The sequence below is a fragment of the Tyto alba genome, unplaced genomic scaffold (assembly GCF_018691265.1).
Source record: "Tyto alba isolate M040663 unplaced genomic scaffold, T.alba_DEE_v4.0 Super-Scaffold_3, whole genome shotgun sequence".
NCBI lineage: Eukaryota > Metazoa > Chordata > Aves > Strigiformes > Tytonidae > Tyto > Tyto alba.
Window position 1 is genome coordinate 7,033,030 of NW_024881304.1, and position 14,964 is coordinate 7,047,993.

At 40.3% G+C, this 14,964-nt stretch overlaps 1 protein-coding gene across 6 annotated transcripts in view; it reads right to left on the reverse strand.

Annotated features, from left to right (window-relative positions):
- The window catches only part of EEFSEC (eukaryotic elongation factor, selenocysteine-tRNA specific), a 134,292-nt gene that overhangs the window by 40,638 nt on the left and 78,690 nt on the right, over positions 1-14,964 (reverse strand). For 5 of the 6 annotated variants that reach the window (XM_042799554.1, XM_032994916.2, XM_042799551.1 and 2 more), the window contains exon 6: positions 2,003-2,159. The exons of the other annotated variant lie outside the window; for it this stretch is intronic. In XM_042799554.1, the coding sequence (XP_042655488.1) occupies positions 2,003-2,159 (157 nt within the window). The remainder of the gene's footprint in view (positions 1-2,002; positions 2,160-14,964) is intronic. 6 annotated transcript variants of the gene reach the window in all.

The window sequence follows — 14,964 nt, forward strand, 5'->3', positions numbered from 1 at the left end:
TGTGAACTGCAGTTGACTTAAACAGCATCACAGCAATATCCCTCCCCCTACATACAAATCTCTGCAACTCTTAAAGACACAGGTTTTTAGGCCCTTCCAAATTCTGTGGTTCTTTCCCCTGCTAGTCACATGTTCAATACTCTTAGCTTGAGCTAATATACCCTATTGTCTCTTCTTTCCAGACAAGAGTACCCAAGTTTGACCCAGGATAAAGCAAAGCAGACTAAGTATTATTCTGCCTACCTTAGAGAGGTATTAAATTCTAGTATTCTGCTACATATTATTCTCATTGAAAGAACAAACTATAAAGGGTCCTCTGTTTCATGGTCTGCTGTTAAATATCAGAAGAGTATAACCAAGATTAGATAATGAACACCTTGGTGAAAGGTATCATTTATTCCCACTAACTCAATACACTGAGCAAAAAGCAATTTTCTAAATCTGTGTACGATTTTCTTAACGAGACTGCTGGTTCACAATTATAGTTCCTGCTTACATCCACAACTGTGACAAAGAATCTTTATTAGGCTTCTCCATATCCCATGAAGAACCATTTCCTCCATCCAAAATGTGGAAATGGCAATGTAAATGCCATCCTCCTGTTGTTGTTCATCATATTTTTGCCTCCAGGAGAGAAAAGCTAGTAAGAACACTAAATTTTTAAGCATGATATAATCTTGATTTTCAGCTTGAACCCTTTTCAGCATTAAGGTCATTTACACATCAGTTCACCACCTACCAAAAGGTATCTCAGTAAACGCTTAAAAGCTTTTCTATAATAGAAAATGCAAAACATACATATATCTGATGCAACTTCTTTCTTTAAATATGTACTGTGCTTGCTAATTAGGCTCTCAGACCTATTTTCAAAGTCTAGCATTTGGTGGCAACACTGGATTTACAGCTAGGACAGAATACAGGAGGCTTTTTTGTCTAGTCAGAAATTTCAATCTTGTGATAGGAAGAAGAAAAGTTTCCTGAGGGTCAAAATTAGTGCAGTTGCATCAAGCCTTCAATTAAATGGAAAATAGTCCATCTTCAGCAAGAAATCAGGAAACTTCAGTTTTCTCTGTAGATCAGTCGCTATGTGATTGTTTGCTGTCATAGAACATCATGATTTCCTTTCTCCGCTTGTACAACACAACTAATCTCACTCATCTCCCTAAAGAGGGCAGAGGATTACCTAGTGACAAATGGACTGAAGACACTACAGAAATAAAAAAGTACTCCTAGTATCGCTAAAATCTTATCTCCCAATCTGAGTTAAATGCAGCACCTATTACTGCCTTTTGAAAAAGCTCAGAACAACTTTCCTACCTTAAAGGAAGGACAGAAAAAAAAACCAAAACAGTAATGACACTTAAAAACTCTAGCACCCATCATTCCCCAATACTCTAACCTAAGGAGGCATAAATCCTTGCTGTAATTCACAGAGGATGAAAAATACAGTAATATATAATATCATAAAACCAGGAGACACAAGCAATAAAAGAACCTCAAGATCTCCAAAAGCTCATTTATCAAGCAGTTTTTGCTTGAAGGCAAGTTAGGTAATAGCATGCAGAACAGAGACCGTTTAAGGAACTTGCATCCACTATATTTAATAAGTAGCTACAGGTAAGAATAATTGCAGGTTTGCTTTCCTTTATTTTTCAGAAGGGCTCTGGTGCAAATCATACGTGTATTAAGAGAGGAGAGATTTCCACAAATATTTCTGGACAGAGCATGATTTCTATGTTACTGATACTTAACAAGAAGTCATTTTGAGGACTGAGTTTGTTGACACGGGAGATCCAGCTTCAGGCCATTCAGTCTCACAATATAAGCCACAGTCGCCACCACTTAATTTGAAGAGGTAGAACCCACCAAATCATCAGTGGTCCAGCTGGGTATAAGCTGATTACAAAACTTCACGAGGCTACTGGTAACGTTTAGACTTCCAATATGGAGAGATCCTCTACACTTGACATAGACTAGTGTTTGTTAGCTGATAAGCACCTACCTGGAATTCGTATTTTAAATTTGCCACTTTGTCCAAAACCACCATCTATTATTCCATCTTCTCCTGTAGACAGCTTGACTTTTAGACCCACGAAAATCTGGATGTTTGTTTCCTTTTTAAACAACGAACGACCAATCACACTGTAATCATCCATCACCTGCAAAAGAAACAGGACTTCATGAGTCCACAACCTAATGTGGCAATAAAAATTATACCTCTGAGATTCACTATGGTGACTTCTATCACCCTGCTGTTGGAAAACTACTTACCCCAAATGAACAAAACTAAGTAATCTAAAGTGCTGAGTTTAAGGCAATTTGTGTCTAAACCCATAGAAGACTGTGCAAATGAATATATTTCTGCTTTCACCTCCTTTCTTATAACATAGGGAGAACAAAACCTACATCAGAATATGCTGTAAAGATCGGTTAATTAAAATCTCCTTTCTGCTTGGAAACCTTTCCATGAAACTCACTTAAGTACCTATGCTCATAAAAAGTTTATTCCATTACTTATTCTGCAGCTAAATACATTATCACCTACATAAACATCCTCTGTCTCTTAGCTCCAGACCTGCACTCCAACAGCTACACTTCCAAAGAAATGACAGAATTACTCAGAGTTTCTAAATAGAGTCATTTAAATATTCACCTTTACATACACATTGATTTGCTAAACTAAAAGCCTTATGACCATTGTATCCAATGTTAATTTCAAGGTTTGTAACCCAGTGGGAAGAAACATACCAAGTTGAATTCTTAATTAAGCTATCAGGAACAAGAGGCAGGGAGGTTGGTGGGTAAAGCAAGATAAACAACCCTCCCTTAGGCATTACAAAGTATAAGGTGCAGTCAAGTGAGCCTAATCCTGTAGGTGTGAATATCCTTGTATACCTAATGCCTGGAGTTACTCTACCTCGCAGCTGTGGCAAGAACCTTTATTTACTTATCAGAAGAAATATGGGGATATTACTTAAATCTTTTCAAGATATATTTTTTTTGGTGGCAAAAGTTACAGCTCTTCTTCATATCTTAGGAGCAATTTTTGGATAAACCTAAGGATTTCAGAGACCAAAGTGACTTAGAACGGTTAAGAATTATAAACCATTTTGAACACTCCCCTTGATTCAGTTTAAATGACAACTCAAAGTATTACTGGTTTATTAAGCTGAAGCCTCCTCCATGAACAGTAGTGCATTGGCAGACTCAAATCCCCAGCATTGTTGTTCATTATTTTGTTACATAAGTATACCTCTACTTTAATGCCAATCTCTCTACAGCAGTAAATCTAGCATCAGAAATTTAATTTTTGTTGTATTTTAAATGGGGTTTACTTGCTCAGCTAATCTATAAACAGCCTTGGAAGGGCTGTGCAGTATTAGAGAGCACTGGCAGGACTTCACCCTGTCCCAGACCACAGGCACATGCAGGATGAGAAATGTCCACAGCTGCTCTTCCTTCTTTCACATGGAGATGACAACAGTACAGGCTGCTCTGCTCCCAGCTGGGTGTGGAGTCAAGGCTGTAGGCAGAAGCATTCAGATGTCTCAACATTTGCTGCCTGAATATGCACTCCTCATCTTTTACCAAAAGTTCACGTTTCTGGGGTTTGTGTGTCTGTCCTCTCCCACCCCCTCAACAAGCACTGATTCAAAATAGCTTGTGAACCATTAATGGTAGCATCACTACTTGGCAACCTCTGGCTTAAATTTAAAACTGAACAATGTCTTTTATTAGAGTCACTGATAATAGGTTGTAGTAGAGAGGGAAGATAAGCTTTCAGGCAAACTTGCCTTTCTTCAGGTCTGAAATAGAAGACTGGCAGAAAACGCAGCTGTTAACTCCAACCTGAAGAAGCACTCATTCTCAAAACCTCTTCATTCTTCCAGTTGCACTAGCTAGTGCAATAAAAATATTACTTTTTCCTTTAAGTATTTTATTCCTAAAACAAGAATTTCAAAACTGAACATCCCTCTCCACCACCAGTGGCTATGTGCTTCCTCCCCCTGTGTTTGAAATAGCCTCTCACACTCCAGTACCTTCCACATATCTATTATTTTTGTAGTTATTATCCCAAAATGACACCGCAGGACAACTTTAAAGACAACACAGAAATCTTTTATTTTTCCAAGAGCACTTCAAAGTTATCTTTAGCTTAATTAAAAGTGGAATTAGAGGGCGAGCAATCATACTAGGCTAGCATGGTTCAGTTTAGAGCCGCCCCGACAAGGCTGTCAGAAAAAACACAGAATGATTTCTGTGAACAAGTGTTACAGGCATCATGTACCTTTGAGTAAACTGGTAACGATAACAGCAACAAAATCCATCACCATTTACATGTGACATACTAATTTAATACCTTTTGATTTTAAAACCCCTCATCTTTTATAAGTAAATGTGCTTTGCACACACAGTCTAAGAAACTAACCAAGGGCTCCAGCTACACTGTACCTTTCACTCCAATGGTCAACTTGTCAAAAAAAAAGAAAAATCTCTCCTTTAGCTGATTGATATGTTCTGCCCATAACACCATTATTCCTTGGGCGTCTCTATAAGCCATTAGAAACACAACTGCGTTAGCAGTGCTTAGATGGTAAGTGATCAGTGACTTGTCTGAGTGGCCATTTAGGAATAAAGCCTTTATGACCCAAAGTTGAAGTCTCACACACCAAATACTATACATTCTAACCTGTGTCATCCATCCTCCCCAGTTAGCCTGTCACCAACTGATCCCTGAAGAAGACTAAATAATAAGAGAATGCCTGATGTAACAAGAACTAAGATAACTGATCGGTCTTTGCAATAATATAAATGGATGGAGGGAACTGCAACACAGAAAACCTATTTTTCTAACATGGTTTTAAAGTTGAGAAAAATAGAAGAAAAAATAAATTTTTGGTTTAGTCTTGCTTTGTAAAAAGACACAAAAATGCATGTTGTTCTCTCCAACTGAAACTCAACACTTCCAATTACTTTACCAGCAATTTACCTCCAATGGCTGGGTTTTAAGTTAATCCCCTTTGAGTTCTGAGAACATCTACAATGGCAATCACTTTGCCTATTAGCTGAACAGCCTTTTGGGAGAGCTTTCTGCTTTTCTCTCAAACACTCTTTTTTGTTATAAAATATTATTAACTTAAAAAGCCAAATGCCGCAAAGACAGTAAGGGATATGCAGTCCACTCTGAAGCAGCAGCAAGGGGCCTAGCAATGAGGGCAGACTAATTTTATTAACTTCAGGGAAACTTCAAAAAGCTTTAGGGCTTTAATGCCAGACAGAGACGACCCCAAAAGTCAGTTTAAGTGCTGCATAAACAAAGGATTAGGGCAAGAAAAAGCTGAAGGCTCCTTGCATTTCTTGTTTATATTGTCATATGACCTAGTAGGAGTGGGAGAGGGCTGCCTCTCTGACTTTAATCCCCCATGGTGTACAGTGGCGTTTCAGTTCACTGACCTACATTACGATAATATTTTTTTAAATTTATAGGCAGAGGTGCAGCATCAAACTCACTTAAGGACTTTAAAAAAAGAAAAAGGGTGGGTGGGGGAGGGAGGAGATATACCCAGAAGAAAAAAATTTTCTGGCTGGAATAGTCTCCCCCTCTCACTTAGGTTAGATCAGCAGCTTAGAAAGGGATTTCAAGTTCAAAGGAAACGTCTCTGTTACTCTTGTTTTATGGCTTAGACCAGAGGACACAATAGCTCTGAGTTTATGAAATATCCCTTCCCACTTGGCTTTTGTGTTTGCAGGAAAAAAGTAAACAGCACTTCATAACCATAGGTGAAGTATGTGCATCTCTGACACATAGCACTTTTGCTAATACCAAGAAGTTCATGGAAAAAATTAACCACCTCACACTCTCCATCTAAGCGGTACTTAAGCCACCATGTATTGTTTGCAAAACCACAGTTAACGTTACATGCTTTGGCATTCGGTGCAAACTATAGTATAACCGAGAAAAAATAACTCTGTGATTTCCCTTTGAGCAAGCTATACTGTCCAGCCCAGACTTCAAAACTACTGCCATCTGAACTCCCTCTCAAACAATCCATCACACAGATTTTGAGAGCAAATAACTCAGTGTCTTAACATATCTGTAAGAAAAAAAAAAAACAAAAACAAGGGGATCAGAACAGAAACACAGGAGGAAACAAAGCAGTGCCAGAATGAAATGGGAAATAAGAAACGGTTTGAGACACAGCAAGTAAAAGTACTGAATATTAAATACTAGAAAGAGACAAAAAAGGAATAACCTCTTCTGATTTAATCTAAAATTATGTGGTTCTAAATAGAAATAAAATAATTTTTAAAAAAGGATAAAACCAGCTCTGAGGACTATTCTCAACAAACTGATAAATGGCCCACTGAAACCAAAGCAGAAAACAGGAGAGTAAAACGAACAAAAAGAACCCATGACTAACACTGAAAATACGAAGTATTTTTATTACCTTTTTGTACTTTAGAAAAAGTACACTTGAGACACCTTCATCATGATCAGTGACAGCTCATTTATTTCTAGAAAACAGTTTTGAGAACTTTCCATTTCTGTGTCAGAAATGGGAATATTTTGGAAGCTGCAAATTCCTGTTCTTTTTTAAAACATGGCTTCACGCATTGAGAACATGATGGTACATGAGGCTGCAAAACGGATGAAGGAAAAAGGAACTGAGAGGATTTCACTGGTGATTTGGTTTACAGCTTTTTTGACTCTCCAAATGTTGTTCCAGCTTATAGTTTGTTACTGAGAACTACGTGAACTTGGTACAAAGGAAGAATGATTTGGTCAGCCACGCCATTTCCTCAAGAATTTACGTCAGCATAAGACTATTAAAGGCTTTTCTTTCTGCAATTCCCTCCAGCACTAGAAACTTCTGATTGTGTGCTGGGCTCTAAAGACCTCCTTTCTCACCATCCTCCAAGCAAACCAAACTAAACTTCTGCCTCTGAATATCCATCCAGGAGGAAGGAACAGAGATGAACAGTTCATCTCCTTCACTACTTCATGTCTCATTAGTGCTGTTTCAGTAGAACAAGAAGCCACTACACAGACATCTCCGCAATTTCACTAATGTTGTTTTTCAGATATTTGTCCCATCTCTACCCAGGCTATGTTTCTTGCATCCAAGAAACACCTTCCTTTCTCTGCCCTTCTCTTCCTTCCTCAGTAGAGAGACAATTGCATTTGAGAATATCTAACAAGCAGCCATAAATGCCCTCTTTTTTGGTGAGCATTTTGCCATCACCATAGCCTGGTTAAAACCAGTACAGTAGTGGAAAAGGGATTTTGTGTATTGAATCAGGATGATGAGTAGTAATTTCATAACCAGACTAGTTTAGATTTTAAAAGCTCTATAGATGCCCACTGGCGTTCTCCAGGCACACACAGGGTACAAACCTGGCACTAATTTAATTATGCACCTTCATAGTACAAGTTTCCTGCACCTCTATTTAAAGTTTAAAAGGGCAGAATCCCAAAAAAAACACAGGCACTGAATTTCTGACACAGCCTAGTTAAGAACATGTTGATTTTACCAAGTGAGAAGGAACTGGTTGATATCATGATTTTATTAATCTCTACACCAATCTATGCTATATTCCCTTTATGTAAGAAAAGCAACATCAGAGGAAAGAGAGGAGGCTACAGACTGTTACTACATACTATACTGCTCAGGACCTCCATCTCCAGACCAGCCAGCCCTGGCTTGAAAAACTATAAAGGTTAAAAACTAATGCCTACTATCCAAGCACAAATCAAAAAAGAGGCTGTTCTGTAAAGTAGATCTGTAGCTGCAGAAGTCCTGACCTGGCCTTGATGCGGAGAGGATTGCCAAGCTGAAGGTGGCTCCTCCCAGGCGGTGGTTCTCTGGTGCTATCTCCATGACTTAAGAACGCTCAAGTGCTTTCCTCAGCTATTGTCACAGTTAAAATACTTTGAAATCTCAGGTTCTGAGATCTTAAACATCCAAAAGGAAACATCAGTGAAACCCTGCAAGTTTCATTTGGAACAGTGAACAGACCTGACACATAGCAGTAGGTCAAGGTATAGTGACAGTAAGTTAACTTGTTTCTAAAGGAAAATGCCCACAAATAGCTTGGGGAGATGTTATGGTCACAGAGAGGAATAATGAAGGCTTACAAAATCCTCACTGGAAATGAAGCAGGCAACGAGGACAGGCCTGCAAAGAGCTGCCTGAAGCAACTGATGCCAAGGGAGATGAGAGAGTTGACTCTTGACACAGACTTGCATCCCCTTCTGAAGACACACACAGACATACAAACATCCCAAGTCTGTCCCCTCCCATAATGATCTCCAACTCCAGCGTGTGGATCCTCTGCCCAAAGCCCAACAAGTCCACCATCTCTCTGGGATAACAGTTTCCTTCTGTCATTTGGTTAACAATGTCTGTAGTATAAGCAACACAAGTATGTACTACACTGCTGAATAAACTCAAATCCTAGTGAAGGTATACAGTAGAGGGATGGTTACAGTTCAATAATATGTAGGTTTAGTTTTACTTTAAAAATGCCTAGGAAATTATATTTATATAAAACTTAAATAACTTAAGTTGCAGAAGTGGGCATTTAGGAAGTTAAGAAATGCCAGATGTCCATACGACCTTATTCCTGTCCCTCTTTGATATGCCCCATGATATAGTCTTTACATGACTATATTCAAAAAAATTTCACAGGAACCCTGCCTTATTAAGTGCACAGGGTAGAGTCACAGGGGAACAGAATTAATGTTGCATAGGCAACTGTAAACCTGGTATTTCCTAACTTTCAAGTGCTTGATTTTGCAATCTAAGTAACATAATTTATTTTTGTATCCAATAAATAAAATGGTGCATTGGTTGCCTTGCTGACAAACCGATTCCCCCACAGGTGACTCTTACACAACCTCAGAAAAATCAAGACCAGCTGTCCATACACTTGTAAGACCCAAAAGTATGTCTGCATTTTAAATTTAATAATATAAATAATAACCATAGGTGTTACTCAAACCTTGCAAAATTCTACTACCCAGTCATGTGGAGCAAGCCATTCTTTTGTTGGTGAGTGCATAACACACCAATCTTTTCATATGAGTAAGCAAGCAGATTCTGCGACTTGGCTGGTACACTTTTATGACAAACTTATTCTACTGTGTTAAGCCATATGTTGTGTGTGTCAGTAAACATCACCATTCTTTTCTCAGTACTGTTTAACAGAAATGGTATTTCTGTTTAATGAGCAGACAGCCTTCCTTTTCCCTTCCCCCTATCCCCACTAAGCTTCTCAGACCCTTTTACTCAAAAACTAAACAGGAACCAATAAATAAATGCATCTTTTTATATTCCTATTTTACAGTGCATTTTAACTAGTGAATGTGCTGTGCACTTTTATTCACCTGATTGCCTTCATCTCTGTATTATTACTGTATTTAGCATACCATCAGCAGCCAAGCAGAACCAAACAAACTCATGTTCAGACTTCAAAGTAGGAAAAATATTAATTGTGGCGTCTGCATGTTTACAGTAGATGGAGTGACATCCACCACTTCTCCCAGATAGAGTCACAGAAGGTTCTGCAGACAGCCCAGGTCACTGCCTGTGCCTGCAGGCAGCACTCAATCAGTTTTCACTGTACAGCCTGGCCTTGTTACTCACTTTGTGCCCACATTAGTCTGCACACCATATCAGTCATCCAGAAAGCCTGGCTGATGTGGTGTTTTACTTGCTATCCTGCTGGAACTACAGTGCCATTGTAAGAAAATAGCAAATGAAACATTAGCCCTAGTAAAGCCAATGAGACATCCTCTAGAAAGAAGTTAGATGGAAGAATCTAACTATCTGAGCAGGTAAAATGTACTTCATTCCTAGTGGCACTGCAACCACACAACAGAAAATTCAAGGAATGGTATTTCAGTGGCAAATATTTAAAATACAGTGCACAAGCACAACTCCGCAAAACAAATTCTGGTATTACTGATAAGATATCTGGAAAAAATTCAGTGAAAAAAGTAGCAGTGTTGCTCACCCATGATCCGCTACTTGGGAATCTTTCCACACAAGGGATACTCTGGCACTCCCATAGTAACTTACAGCCTCCCCATGCAAAGACAGCTTCCCCAGAAGTCTGGCCTCATTCCCTGAGTGAACCATGTTGGATGTTCCTATTCACTCATAGGTGAGTTCATTTTTCTGCCTTTTTACCCTCCTTTGGCAGTTCGGTTAAGTGTGTGGCTGGATCTACTATAAATGTGACTCTGTAAATGAAATGTTGGTGTTTTCACCCATAAACAGTAAGGAAAAGACAAAATATGGCTGATAATTGTTAAAAAAAAATGCCATTTTCACAGTCACTGCTTTTCAAAATGTCTAGCTCTCTAAAGGGTAGTCTAGGTCATTGCTGGTCATCAACAAATTTAAATACTATTTTCTCAAACTTCCCATCGTTGCTTATTAGTACCCATCTCCACAATATCTCATCCTTCTGAAGGGCCAGAAAGAGCTGTTAAGCAATGGTGACAAAGACCTTCCCTTTGACCACTCAGGTAATGCACTTGTTCTGACACATTTCTTGTTACCATACTCTAACAGGACAGAAAACCCAGCACTTAAAAGATGCTGAAAGATAAGCTTTTTCTCTTCCATTCCAGCTTCAAAAGAGATGCTCTGATAGAAATCTTGATAGCTTACCCTGCTTTCACATCTTCCTCGTGTAGCAATACTTTTTTCCTTGGGGACACTTAGATCACACCAAAATTCAAACAATTAGTAACATGTTATTAAGCAGTAAGTGATTCTTCCACACTCCAGAAACTAAGCATGCTAGCTACATGATGGCCTCAGTCCCCATGAGAATGAGTTCATTAAGAAAACTTATTATCCAGCAGCCCACAAAACTTGTGAACATAGTGTCTATGAATACTGGGACATCCCACAGCTGTGATACATGAAAGGAAACTGCTGAAGAAACAAGTGCAATGTGATTACCATCAAGTAAGTAAGCCTAAGAGCAAGGCAAATAATAAGAAAAATACATTAAAATCTTTGAAATACAAAGAGAATTAACTCTTCTTAATGTCAGAATAACACAGAGAAAGCATCTGTAGGAAGGACAAGCCCATTCTCATAGAAAAATGTTCTGCTATGTTTAAAATGGGAAACAATCACATCTGAGACATACATATATTTTTCACTACACAAGCTTGAAAGTGTAGAAGGTGCAGCTTGCGCTATATAAGGCAGAGTTTTCCTCCTTTTGTTTCTGTCACAGAGCTACTGATTTACGAGCATCCTCAAGAACAGGACCCTGTGGCAACCATCCTGCTTGTGCAAACACTTTCAAAACAGACAGAATATCTGAGTCACGCAGGAAAGCATGATGTACTGCTACAGTTCACCTTTCAGTTGAAACTCTGCACTCAACCTGTATGTCCGTGGAAGCCAAAAAGCAACTAACATGACAAATATAAAGGATTTATCCCAGGAACCGAGTAACTGCTTCATGAGTCAGACTGGAATTAATCTGCAATGTTGTGTAGAGGTAAAATTCAGAGAGGAAGATATTTCAGAGATGGTGCTAGGATTGATGCAAGTCTCTGCCCACAGAACTGCAAAGAGCTGGCTGGTGAGAAGCCCGTCTCCAGCAGCACAAGACCAAGGACAACAGTTGCTGTTTATCTTCATAATTTGCTTGTCTCCAGCTCCAGGGGCTACTGACCTGCCACCATTTAGCAAGCCCACATTCACAGCCACCACACCCATGCCAATTCCCAGGGACTAACTTTCTTCACAGCATCTCATACGCCCTTTTTTCACCAAGATGCCCACATTGCTCTCCTTAAAGTCACACTGGTGTTCACAATATCACTCCTAGCCTGCTTTTACCTTTTTATCAATACAAGCTACTTGTTGCCAGCCTAGCTCTTTATGTCAAAAGTACATTTGTCAGGCAGCCAAGGTTTTGCAAAAATGAAGTGTCCAGAGGGCAACAGTCTCTGCCTCCACATAACCACACCAGACAGATGCTCTTGACAGAAACTTCCCTCCACTGAACTTATCCCCTCCCTCAAGACCTCTTTGCAAGAGAAAATTGGACTAGTATTTCACATAATTTTAAAGTTACCAAGATAAGCTAATACAAATCTTTGCCAGTGCCCTCCTAGTTCTGAGGGTATGGCAGATTTTGATTTTCCTTAAAACTAACCACTGAAGACTTACTCTAACCCCAAACCTAATCTGGTCTAAAGCAAAACAGGACCGTTCACACACTTTTACAATGGTTCAAAAACATCAGATAAAAATCATACCTGCAGTTTGAATCATGCAAGTTTTTCATGACCAAGATGCAATCCCAGCATGGTGAGAAGCAAGTTTCTTGCACTATGCAGCATCTCAGACAACACTAACTTAGCCAAAAAGGTAGATGATAAATGTTTTACAGTCAAATTTCTCGGATACTACAGTAATATATATACATTAAAAAAAAAAAAGCAGCAGATAAATAAGCAAGCATGTGAAAAAAAAAAAAAAAAAGGCCCAAGGATATGCTGCACACTAGTAAATTCAAAGATCCTGGTGAACAACCGTAGTCAGGATTTGATTCTTTCACTCCCAGTGCTCCACTCAGTCTTAGCATTCAAGAGCAAGATACCAAAAGGAAACAGGGAGCAGTACAAAAAGAAGTGCAAGGGTACCTGAATTTTTGTAGAACATTTATCATCACTTGAGCAGATGAGAAAGAATAGGAAGTTTAGGTGTGTATTTTAACTAAAACTAGTAAACAGTCTTCAATTAGTACGTTTAAGTATGATTTTTTACTTTGTCCTGGGTTTGAGTGAGTGGTGGGGTTTTTTGGTGGCAGGGGAGGGGGCTATAGGGGCGGCCCCCTGTAAGAAGCTTCTCAAAGCTCCCTCAGCTCCAAGTCAGCTCCACCTCTGCTTTGAAACCGAGCCCATCAGCTGAGCCTCTGAAATAACGTATTTAAGAAGAGACGTGGTGACAAGCAGGGGGACTTGTGAGGAGGAGCTGCAGCAGCTGCGTGAACACCAAGGTCAGTGGAGGAACGGAGGAAGAAAGGAGGGGGGAGGTGTGCCAGAGCAGAGTCCCCCTGTATCCTGTGGTGAGATGGCAGGGCGGCCCCCCATGCCACCCATGAAGAGCTGCAGTGGAGCAGACACTGATTTATGGCCTGTGGCTTCCGCCTTATTGATCAAGGTGCTGTGAGTAAAGCAGGCCGGGGTCTTGTGGGAAAAGCTAGCCCCACTGCTGTAATTCAGTGCTGGGAGGATTGCAGTATGCGGGGGTGTCCCACGCTGGAGCAGCTTGGAAAGGGCTGCAGCCCGTGGGAAGGACTCCAGTTGGATAAAGTTGGTGACCCATGACAGAGCAGTGTGGGGAACGCTGCAGCCTGTGGGAGGGACTCATGTTGGAGAAAGTTTGTGGAGGACTGTCTCCTGTGAGAGGGAGACCACGATGGAGCAGGGGGAAGAAGTTCCAGAAGCTCCCCCCACCAAAGATGGAGAAAGTGGCAGCACTGACTGCACCCCCTATTCCCTGCCCCTGCACCACTGGGGGAGGAGGTAGAGATATTGGGAGCAGAACTGAGCCCAGGAAGAAGGGAGGGGTGGGGGGAAGGTGTTTTCAAGATGCGGCAATGCTTCTCACTGTCCTACTCTGTTACATGTTGTTAGTGTCTGTAATAAATGTATGTTCTTTTTTTTTCTTCTCCTAACAAGTCTGCCTTTTGCTCGTGCCCATAAAAGGGGACTTTTTCCCCATCCCAGTCCTATCTCAAACCCCAAGCCTGGCTCTCTGTCCCTTCTTATTGCTGGAAGAGAAGGGAGAGAGAATGGCTGCATGGTGGTTGGCTGCCGACCAGGCTCAAACCACAACACACTTTTTAAAAATATGGTGTTTACCCAGTTCATGAATTGGATTTCTATGTGAAACAGCAAAAAATGTCACACTTGTTCTGAGAGGGGCAAAAAAATCTTTGAGAATAAATGTTGTTCTTTTATTAAAAAAAAAATTAAACCTTAAAATCCAGGAGGATGCTATGCACAAGGGGCACAAAATAAAAGTACTGTGATACTGAAACGTAATGAATTTACAATTCTTACTATTCCATTAGTGCTCTGAAATTAATCAGAATAGGAACAAAAAGCCAAACCGTAAATGCCTGATTTCTCGTGGGTAAGCAGGTAGTTAACTGCAGGGAATTTATTTTAATTCTAGCAGCAAGTGGGGGGGTCTTGGGAGAGCCCATATCAGATTAATAGCAACATTTTACAGATAGGCACTACTGAATTCCACTACAACCCAGTGATGGGACCGTGTTTCCACCCCATGCTGAACCCGGGAAGGCGGACATTACATGCCCCTGCCTCCCTCTCTCCCAGCCTTTCAGGAAGCTGTGAAGCTAATTTTCACCAGCAGTATTCTCTGGAGGAAAAATTCACTTCTTGTGAAGGTAACATGTATTTTTTAATTATTATTTTTTATGCCTCCCCAGGGAAGGTGAGGAAGGGGGAGCTTCCTTGCTCAACAGAGAAGGAAATTTTCCTGTATCATTGCCAAGAATAGACACCCTAAATTCAGCGATCCTAATCTCCAGCCATCCATCAGCAGTAGGGTGGGACCAGCTGATTCAGATTTTCTATTAGCTAGAGACTCTGTGTACTAAAATAAGTCACTGTACCACCCAGTTGTTCCTGCTGCTCTCTGCTCTGCAAAAGCACGGATTTTACAGCAGCTACCTCAACTAGGGCTGTAAGTCCTTCCCCAGAAGTCCCTTTAAAACTGGCACGATCCTCTTGCCACCAACTCTCCCAAGTCCCTGCATGCCCCTGTGACTTTACACCATAAGCATTTCTTACAGCATCTGCTCTGCTATCCTTTCAGCATGCGTCAGGGAAAATGCCAACTCCCAGTAGCTATAGTGCCACAGGATGTAGAATCCAAGAACAAAGCTAATCCG